At 48.0% G+C, this 10112-nt stretch overlaps 1 protein-coding gene across 1 annotated transcript; it reads right to left on the bottom strand.

The window, feature by feature from the left end:
• Positions 1-1124: 1124 nt before the first annotated feature.
• On the bottom strand, positions 1125-2908 carry adipoqa (adiponectin, C1Q and collagen domain containing, a). Its single transcript, XM_024000753.2, has 5 exons — positions 2598-2908; positions 2289-2494; positions 2080-2160; positions 1775-1915; positions 1125-1471 (listed from the first exon to the last, which is right to left on the bottom strand). The coding sequence occupies exons 1-5, from the start codon at positions 2782-2784 to the stop codon at positions 1349-1351; spliced, it is 738 nt and encodes a 245-aa protein (XP_023856521.1). The 5' UTR covers positions 2785-2908; the 3' UTR covers positions 1125-1348.
• Between the last annotated feature and the right edge of the window lie 7204 nt (positions 2909-10112).

The following is a 10112-nucleotide window of genomic DNA, read 5'->3' as shown; positions in this document are numbered from 1 at the left end:
GGAAGAGCCAGTCTCTCAGTTGAATGGACTAGTCTTGAACCTGACTGAATTTGGCGATTCAAGAAGGTCATTCCGAGAGAGTAGCGGCAGAGAGCTGGCGAGGACGGGTGCAGTTCAAGAGTTTTTGAGTAGAGAAAAGAAAAGAGGATTACTTGGTCTGTAAGTTGTTTGACATCGGAGGGATGAGTGTAAGGTTTTTTCAGAAGGGGTGCATACTCCTCGCTCTCTTTGAAGACGGAAGGGACGTAGCCAGCGGTCAGGGATGAGTTGATGAGCGAAGGTGAGAAGGGAGAAGGTCTCCGGAAATGGTTCTGGGAGAGAGGAGGGGTAGGGTAGGGGGATTGCTAAGAGGTACTGATGAAGGAGAAAAGGTCAAGGTCGCCAGTGTGAGCAGAACAGGGGTTGACTTGAGAGATCGGTGCGTCGTCAATGTATGCGAAAAGTATTGAGAGGAGAGGTCGGGAGGAGAGAGGTGCGGCTATATAGAGAGGTGGGGTCTGGATAGAGAGGTGGGGGCTAGATAGAGAGGTGGGATGGGTAGAAGTGGGGATAGGGAGAGAGGTTGCGGCTATATAGAGAGGTGGGGTCGGGATAGAGATGGGGGCTAGATAGAGAGGTGGGATGGTAGAAGTGGGGATAGGGAGAGAGGTGGGGATAGGGAGAGAGCTGCGGGATAGGAAGAGGGGTAGATAGGGTGGGGTAGATAGAGAGGTGGGGGATAGGTAGAGGTGGTAGATAGAGAGTGGGATAGGTAGAGGTGGGGGATAGGAGAGAGGGATGGAGGGATAGGGTAGAGTTGGGGATAGGGAGAGTTGGGGATAGGAGGAGAGGGTGGAGGATAGGAGAGAGGTGGGATATAGAAAGATGGGGGTAGATAGAGAGGAGTGGGGTAGATAGAGAGGTGGGGAGTAGGTAGAGGTGGGGGCTAGATAGGAAGTGGGGGATAGGTAGAGGGTGGGGATAGGGAGAGAGTTGGGGATAGGTAGAGGTGGGGATAGGGAGAGAGGTGGAGGATAGGGAGAGACTGGCGGGGCTATATAGAAAGATGGGGCTAGATAGAGAGGTGGGCTAGATAGAGAGGTGGGGATAGGTAGAGGGGGGGGGATTAGGGAGAGAGTGGGGGATAGAGTAGGTTGGGGGATAGGTAGAGTTCGGGGAAGGGAGAAGTGGAGGTTAGGGAGAGAGGTGGGGGATAGGAAGAGAGGTGGGGGATAGTTAGAGGTGATCGATAAGGAGAAAGGTGGGGGAAAAAGGGATGTGATTGAAAATAAGCAGCTGCTACTGCAAGTAGGTATGGTGTAGCAGATTGTCCAATCGGCTGCCTGGTAGGCACAGCTAAAGCAGGAAGTCAGCGTCGGCGGTTGTCCAATGGGCTGCTAGGTAGGCGTGGCTGAATCAGAAAGCCAGTAAAGGTGGAGTCGTTGTTGATGTCAGCGTAAATTCCAACTTCTTCCTGTTCCGCACCATACACCTGTAGACAGAGGGATATTATATTAGCTATTAATGAAGTAATAAGTTAGTGACTGTGTGGTGTGTGTGGTGACTTTGTCAGAGGAGTAGAAGGTCAAATTCAAATGTAAACAAACAACATCTAATAGCAGCCATAGGAAATTCACCAGTTTGGTAAAAGAGTTCTGTTTGCTAGCCTGATTCAGCCATATTGACTTTTTCAACCAGACTTTAGAACTCTAAATAATAAAGAATTAAAGAACTAAAGGAACTAAAGGAAAAAGACCCCTTCATTGTTTCTTTGAATCGGCAGCATATGACTCACCTGCAGCCATACCTGGTCTCCAGATGAGAGGTTTAGGACCGCCCCTCCAGAGGACTGGTCCAGGTCAGAGGTCAGGAACTGGTCCAGAGTCAGTGACATGACACGGCCGTTACGGTACAGCCCCACCTTGCACCCCTGACCCTAAACAACACACACACCGCTACTGTACAGCCCACCTTACACCCCTGACCCTAAACAAAGTTTACAGTAATGTACTGTTTAAACCAAAGTTTCTTTGAAATGTACGGTAAGATATTGTACCTTTTTGTACAGTAACTTACCATTACAGGGTTTGTGTGTGTTACCTGTACAGTGAGGTGGAAGGTGAAGTAGTACACTCCGGGGATAAAACAGCGGAACTTCCCTGAAATGTCATCATAGTGATGCTGGACAGACAGACAGACAGACAGACAGACAGACAGACAGACAGACAACAGAAAAACTGGATATAGTGAAGCTGGAAAGAAGAATCGATATTTGATATTTGCTCTGACATCACACAAACACACAGTACCTGTTCGTTGTAGAAGATCTTGGTGAAGTGAAGGGGTGTGTCTGTCGTGGTAGTGGGTGTGGTTAGTCCCACGCTGAAGGCAGAGCGATACAGGAAGGAACTCTCGCCCCTCTGCCCCTGCAGCCCTGGGGCCCCCGGGAAACCCCGTCGTCCCTGGAATCCGTCCCCCCCAACTTCCCCCACCTCTCCCCTCTCACCTCGCACACCTAGGGAGGACAGGAGAAAGAGAATGAGATGGGCGGAGAGAGTGTTGGTGAGAGAAAGTTTGAGAATCTATATGTTGATTGTTGATTCCCTGATGTGTTCTACCTGGAAGTCCAGTGTCTCCTGTCTCTCCCTGGCGTCCCTCTCTCCCATCTCTCCCATCCTGCCCGTCCAGACCAGGAGTCCCAGGAACGCCTCCCATCCAACGGCCGCACCCCTCCTGAACTCCGACCTCTGACCCATACCCCTCTGCCAGCACACACAACAGCAGCATCCAGCTTATTGTTACCATGGTGATCTGACCTCTGATCTGTGACCTCTGAGATTGCACGAAGCAGGGAATCGCTGAAGAGACGGAGTGGAGAGAGAGTAGAAGAGAGTGATACAAATCTATCTCGTCCTTGTGTGTCTGAGCATGTGTGTGCTAGTGTGAATTGTGCTCCTATATTTATCTCTGACTGCGTGTGACTCCGGCTGGTGTGAAAGTCATACCCCCCAAATAACCTGCCAGAACCCCCCCCCACCCCCCACACACACACGGCGATCCTCTGCTTCCCTCTTGTGGTCAGGGCAATATTTTAGTAGGATACAGTAGGCTAGTATCCATGTTGACTGAGAGAAAAAGGGAGGGAGGGCAATAAATAGATAGATAGATAGAGAATCAGAGGTCAGCACTGCCGATAGAGTCCATTTCCACTGTGTGTGACAGCGGGTACTTGCAGAGAAGAGCTGTGTGTGTGTGTGCAGGAGATCAGAAAAAACAGCCGTCTCTCTGCCTCTCTCTCTCTCTTTATTCTCCTCTCCCTTCTCCCTTACTCCCTTATTCCCCTCCCATCTCTTCTCCCTCCTCCCTTATTCCCCTCTCCCTTCTCCCCCTCTCTCCTCTCCCCACTCCCTTATTCTCCTCTCCCTCCTCCATTATTCCCCTCTCCTCTCCCTTCTCCCTTATTCCCCTCTCTCCTCTCCTCACCCTCCTCCCTTATTCCCCTCTCTCCTCTGCTCACCAGGGAGGGAGGGAGGGAGAGGACAGCTGCTTATCTCCTGGGGTGATGTGTGTGTGTGAGGGAGAAGGCAGCTACATATCTCCTGGGGTGATGTGTGTGTGTGAGGGAGAGGGCAGCTGCTTATCTCCTGGGGTGATGTGTGTGTGAGAGGGAGAGGGCAGCTGCTTATCTCCTGGGGTGATGTGTGTGTGTGAGGGAGAGGGCAGCTACATATCTCCTGGGGGGATGTGTGTGTTTACCCTGACCCATTGACAACTCTCTTCCAGTGGGTTAAGAGAAGAAGATGAAAGAGTGGAGGTGAGGAGAGATGAAGGGAGGAGAGATGAAGGGAGGAGAGATGGAGGTGAGGAGAGATGGAGGGAGGAAAGATGGAGGGAGGAGAATGGAGGGAGGAGAGATGGAGGGAGAAGAGATGGAGGTGATGAGAGATGGAGGAGTATGGAAGAAAGATGGAGGAGGAAAGATGGAGGGAGGAGAGATGAGCGGAGGAAAGATGGAGGGAGGAGAGATGGAGAGATGAGGGAGGAGACGATGGAGGTGAGAGAGATGGAGGGAGAAGAGTGGAGGTGATGAGAGATGGAGAGATTGGAGAGATGGAGGGAGGAGAGATTGGAGGGAGGAGAGATGGAGGTGAGGAAGAGATAAAGGGAGGAGAGATGGAAGGAGAGAGAGAGAGATGGAGTGAGGAGAGATGGAGAGATGGAGGAGAGAGATGGAGGTGAGGAGAGAGATGGAGGGAGGAGAGATGGAGGTGAGGAGGAGATGGAGGGAGGAGAGATGGAGAGATGGAGTGAGGAGGGATGGAGAGATGGAGGGAGGAGAGCATGGAGGTGAGGAGAGAGGAGAGGAGAGATGGAAAGGAGGAGAGATGAGTGGGCAGTGGAGGGAGAATAGGAAAGTGAAAGTGCAGGGGGTGAGAGAGGAAGTGAGGATAGCGAGAAAGATGGGGAGGGTGAGAGATTGAGTGAGATGGAGAGAGTGAGGAGAGATGAGAGATTGAAACGGGAAGGAGGAGCATGGAGAGATGGGAGGTGAGGAGAGATGTAGGGAGGAGAGATGGAGAGATGGAGGTGAGGAGAGATGGAGAGATGGAGAGATGAACGGAGGAGAGATGGAGGTGAGGAGAGATGTAGGGAGGAGAGATGGAGAGATGAACAGAGGAGAGAGAGATTAAAGCAGATTGTAACACAGCTCCATGCACATGCTGTTTGACACAGACACCTGTGTGTCTGTGTCAAATTAATTCAAATCACATTTCATTTGTCACATGCTTCATAAACAGCAGGTGTAGACTAACAGTAAAAGACATCATAAATACACAATGAGTAATGATAACTTGGCTATATACAGGGTATCAGTACTGAGTTGATGTGCAGGGGTACGAAGTAATTGAGGCAAATACAGTACCAGTCAAAATTTTGGACACCTTTTTCTTTATTTGTACTATTTTCTACATTGTAGAATAATAGTGAAGACATCAAAACTATGAAATAACACATATGGAATCATGTAGTAACCAAAAAAGTGTTAAACACATCAAAATATATTTTATATTTGAGATTCTTCAAAGTAGCCACCCTTTGCCTTGATGACAGCTTTGCACACTCTTGGCATTCTCTCAACCAGCTTCACCTGGAATGCTTTTCCAACAGTCTTGAAGGAGTTCCCACGTTTTTGCATCTGAGCTCCTAGAGTGTGCGGCTCTCCTTTATTTTCAAGTGTTCTACTCCGCTAGCCAGCACCTCGCCTAAATAGGTGTGCGGTTCTTTTTCTTCTAGATTGTTCTGTTACCCAGTAAACAGCACCCTACCGATAAAAAAGCTCTAAAACGATGCCGAATGATAATTCTTCTCCTGACACTGGTCATAGACCCAAACAAGATTACTTTGAATATAGCCAAAGGGAGCGTGATAAGATCATTGTTTCGGAGTCCCTTTTTGACATGCGGGGGGTAATTCTGACCTCTCGAAAGAACTGTTACATTTATCTAAGCGCCAGACGAGAACGCATCTACATATAGTCACTCTTAGTGATTATGTTCGTCAAGGCATTATTCCACGGGGACTCAGGTGGCAAAAAGAACCATCATTGGGACACAGATGCTTTCTGTGAGCGCTGGTCTGCCATCCTGAACAAATGCTCTATTGATTTAATGACTAATTGTTGACCAGTTGCTAAAGGATTTTAGTGAAATGGATAACACGATTAAAGACAAACGCACAGCTCTACAAATAGCTGTTAATGATGATGGCATATTCAATGAACTGATGAAAACTAACCAAGCGCTCCAGGACAAGTTGTCTACAGAAATAAAATAACTTAAAATCAAGAAATTCAACCAAGACAAAAAAGACAAGGCCGAGGATAAAGTCTACTTCTGGAGAAACCCTGACAAGGGAGGTCCTGCTCCTCCTCTCCATGGCAGACGCAGGAGGGATGCCGCTTACTTCGATCCACCCCGTCTGATCAACACTCTACAACCAGCGCGTCATCGGCTCCAGGCATTCCAAGCTTTTCTTAACTCCTGTTCTGAGCACCTGAGATTTCCTATGCAATCTGATACACGTCAAATCAGTTTTCTTGACCTTCTGATCTTGTGTGAAAATAATGTTCTATACACTGATCTTTACAGGAAACCTACTGATCGTAACAGTTTGTTGAGGGCTGACAGTTGTCACCCACTTCCCTTGAAAAATAGTTTGCCCTACAGCCAATTCTGTCGAATCAAAATAATTTGTAAAAAACAATCAGATTTCGACAGAAATATGGCTGAGACGCAAAGAAAGTTCAAGGAGAGGGGGTACAAAAATAATCAGATTAATATTGCCATTGAGAAAATTCAAAACAAAACGAGACATGACCTTTTTCAAGGGCAGTCTCGCAAAAANTTTTTCAAGGGCAGTCTCGCAAAAAGACGCATTCTTGCATTATAACTACCCGCTATTCAAAGCGCTCTGAACAAATTAAGGGAATCGTTCACAAACATTGGCACATTCTAAAATCCGATGATAGTCTCGGTAATGTGTTTTCGGACCTTCCCTTGGTCGTATTCTCGCGGGGCAGAAATCTCAGAGACCAATTGGTACACTCTGATTTACCACCCAAGATATTCCTGAACGTCTATTTGCGCCCCTACTGGATGGAAATTACAAGTGTAATGGCTGTGCTCAATGCAATGGCACTTATAAATGCAGATCATTCAAACAGGGAAGTCGATCCCAATCAAAGGTGTTATTACGTGCTTCACTAAGGCAGTTATTTATCTTATAACTTGTCCTTGTGGTAAAAAGTGTGGGTAAAACAAAGCGCGAATTAAAAGTACGTATCTCAGAGCATCGTAGCACCATTAGGTGCAAAACTTGAATTACCCAGTTGCGGCCCACTTTTTGGAAGCAGGCCACTCGATTTCATCTCTGCGTTATATTGGCATCGAACATGTCACCCTCCCTAGGAGAGGGGGTGACCTTGATAATTTATTGTTAAAACGAGAGGCTGTCTGGATCTTTAATTTAAAGACCCTTGCTCCCTTCGCTCTCAACGTAGACTTTGATCTGAAGCCATTCTTGTGATTATTGTGACTTTGCCATTGTAATTGTTTGTAAGCTTGTGTAGTCTAAAATGAATCTATGATCGTATGCTATCCATTTGTTTTTTGTATGCCATTTTAATATTTGAGAATTAACCAATGATATTAGGCCACTCTTGGCCATGATTACAGACACCTGTGTGTCTTTTGACACTATATAAACGAGTCATCCTGCAGTGTTTGTGATTATACCCTGATGAAGACAGCTTGGCTGTCGAAKCGTTGGTAATTACATTTTTTGCATCTGAGCTCCTAGAGTGTGAGGCTCTCCTTTATTTTCAAGTTTTTCCTAGCCACCATGCTTCTACATCTGCATTGCTTGCTGTTTGGGGTTTTAGGCTGGGTTTCTGTATAGCACTTTGTGACATCTGCTGACATAAAACGGGCTTTATAAATACATTTGATTGAAATTTGATTGATTGATTATGCATTTACACACACCATTACACACATCTATCACAATCAAACACAGTGACACACACTGAGAACTGAAATAGCAGAGGACTGTCCCTGCTGACTGAACTGTCCCTGCTGACTGGACTGTCCCTGCTGACTGGACTTGTCCCTGCTGGCTAGACTTGTTCCTGCTGACTGGACTTGTCCCTGCTGACTGGACTTGTCCCTGCTGACTGGACTTGTCCCTGCTGATTGGACTTGTCCCTGCTGACTGGACTTGTCCCTACTGGCTAGACTTGTCCCTGCTGGCTAGACTTGTCCCTGCTGGCTAGACTTGTCCCTGCTGGCTGGACTTGTCCCTGCTGTGTAAGCTTGTGTAGTCTAAAATGAATCTATGATCGTATGCTATCCATTTTGTTTTTGTTGCCCATTTTTAATATTTGAGAATTAACCAATGATATTAGCCACTCTGGCCATGATTACAGACACCTCGTGTGTCTTTTGACACTATAAAACGAGTCATCCTGCAGTGTTTGTGATATACCCTGATGAAGACAGCTTGGCTGTCGAACCGTTGGTAATTACATTTTTTTGCATCTGGAGCTCCTAGAGTGTGAGGGCTCTCCTTTATTTCAAGTTTTTCCTAGCCACCATGCTTCTTACATCTGCATTGCTTGCTGTTTGGGGTTTTAGGCTGGGTTCTGTATAGCACTTTGTGACATCTGCTGACATAAAACGGGCTTTATAAATACATTTAATGAAATTGATTGATTGATTATGCATTTACACACACCATTACACACATCTATCACAATCAAACACAGTGACACACACTGAGAACTGAAAATAGCAGAGGACTGTCCCTGCTGACTGAACTGTCCCTGCTGACTGGACTGTCCCTGCGACTGACTTGTCCCTGCTTGGCTAACTTGTTCCTGCTGACTGGACTTGTCCCCTGCTGACTGGATTGTCCCTGCTGACTGGACTTGTCCCTGCTGATCTGGACTTGTCCCTGCTGACTGGACTGTCCCTACTGGCTAACTTGTCCCTGCTGGCTAGACTTGTCCCTGCTGGCTAGACTTGTCCCTGCTGGCTGGACTTGTCCCTGCTGACTGGACTTGTCCCTGCTGGCTAGACTTGTCCCTGCTGGCTAGACTTGTCCCTGCTGGCTAGACTTGTCCCTGCTGGCTGGACTGTCCCTGCTGACCTGGACTTGTCCTGCTGGCTAGACTGTCCCTGCTGGCTAGACTTGTCCCTGCTGCTAACTTGTCCCTGCTGGCTAGACTTGTCCCTGCTGGCTAGACTTGTCCCCTGCTGGCTAGACTGTCCCTGCTGGCTGGACTTGTCCCTGCTGAGCTTGGCTGTCCCTGCTGGCTAGACTTGTCCCTGCTGGCTAGACTTGGCTAGTTGTCCCTGCTGGCTAGACTTGTCCCTGCTGGCTAGACTTGTCCCTGCTGACTGGACTTGTCCCTGCTGGCTAGACTTGTCCCTGCTGGCTAGACTTGTCCCTGCTGGCTAGACTTGTCCCTGCTGGCTAGACTTTTGCTGGCTAGACTTGTCCCTGCTGGCTAGACTTGTCCCTGCTGGCTAGACTTGTCCCTTGCTGGCTAGACTTGTCCCTGCTGGCTAGACTTGTCCCTGCTGGCTAGACTGTCCTCTGAGACTGACAAGGAACAGTAATACAAAGAGGAAGTGAGAAATGGAGAGATGAGAGGGAGGTATAGTGAAAGAGAGAAAGACAAAGACAGAGGGAGAGAGCAGGTGTTTGATGACAGAGGAGCTTCAGTCGTTAATCTCACTGCTGAATGACTATGCTGCCTGTTACTCATCACTCTGTTGTGTGTGTGTGTTGTTCCTCAGCCCCGGAGTTGCATTCATGTGTGTGTCTGTCAGCCCCATTAACTCTTCCTCCCTCTCTCCTTCTTCCTCCTCTTCCCTCCTCCACTCCTCAACATCTACCCCCCCTCCTCCACTCATCACTTCTTCTACTCCCCTTCCCCCCTCTCTTCTCTCTCCTCTCCCCTACCCCCTCTCTTGTCTCACCTCTTTTCTCACCTCTCCCACCCCTCTTTCCGCTCCTCTCCCTTCCCCCTCTCTCCTCTCCCTTCCCCCTCTCTTCCTTTATTCTCTCCCCTCTCATTCTCTCTCTCTCCCCTTTCTTCTCTCTCCTCTCCCCTTTCTCTCTCTCCTCTCCCTTTCTTCTCTCCTCTCCCCTTTCTTCTCTCTCCTCTCTTCTGCTCTTCCCCTACCCCTCTCTCTTCTTCTTCCTCTCCCCCTTCTCTCTCCTCTCCCCTACCCCCTCTCTTCTCTAACCACCTGATCCCTTGATTTCTGTCCAGTTCAAGGATGAGTAACAGTCTTCTCATCTTTCTTTCAATCTAGCTCTTTTCTTCTTCTACTGTCTCTTCTCATTGTTTTCTTTCTCTCTCTCTCTCTCTCTTTATCCTCTACACTCTCCCTCATGATCCTCTTTCTTCTTCTTCATCCCTGCCTCTCTTTTCTCTCTCTCTCCCTCTTTATCATCTGTCTTCTCTCTCACTCATTATCCTCTCTTTCTCTCTCCTTCTTTATCCCCTCTCTCTTTCTCTCTTCGTCCTCTCTCTCTTTATCCTGTCTTTCTCTCTCATCATTATT

Source organism: Salvelinus sp. IW2-2015, linkage group LG14 (genome assembly GCF_002910315.2).
Source record: "Salvelinus sp. IW2-2015 linkage group LG14, ASM291031v2, whole genome shotgun sequence".
Classification (NCBI taxonomy): domain Eukaryota; kingdom Metazoa; phylum Chordata; class Actinopteri; order Salmoniformes; family Salmonidae; genus Salvelinus; species Salvelinus sp. IW2-2015.
Note: the sequence above shows the minus strand (reverse complement) of the source record. Positions and strands in the feature narration are given on the sequence as shown.

Bases quoted from the DNA above. Each gene is read 5' to 3' on its own strand.
- adipoqa (XM_024000753.2), bottom strand. From the start codon at position 2,784: ATGGTAACAATAAGCTGGATGCTGCTGTTGTGTGTGCTGGCAGAGGGG. The intron at 2,161-2,288 runs GTACTGTGTGTT...CTGTCTGTCCAG, and splicing joins AGATCTTCTACAACGAACAG to CATCACTATGATGACATTTC. The intron at 1,472-1,774 runs GTGAGTCATATG...CTCTGTCTACAG, and splicing joins GAGACCAGGTATGGCTGCAG to GTGTATGGTGCGGAACAGGA.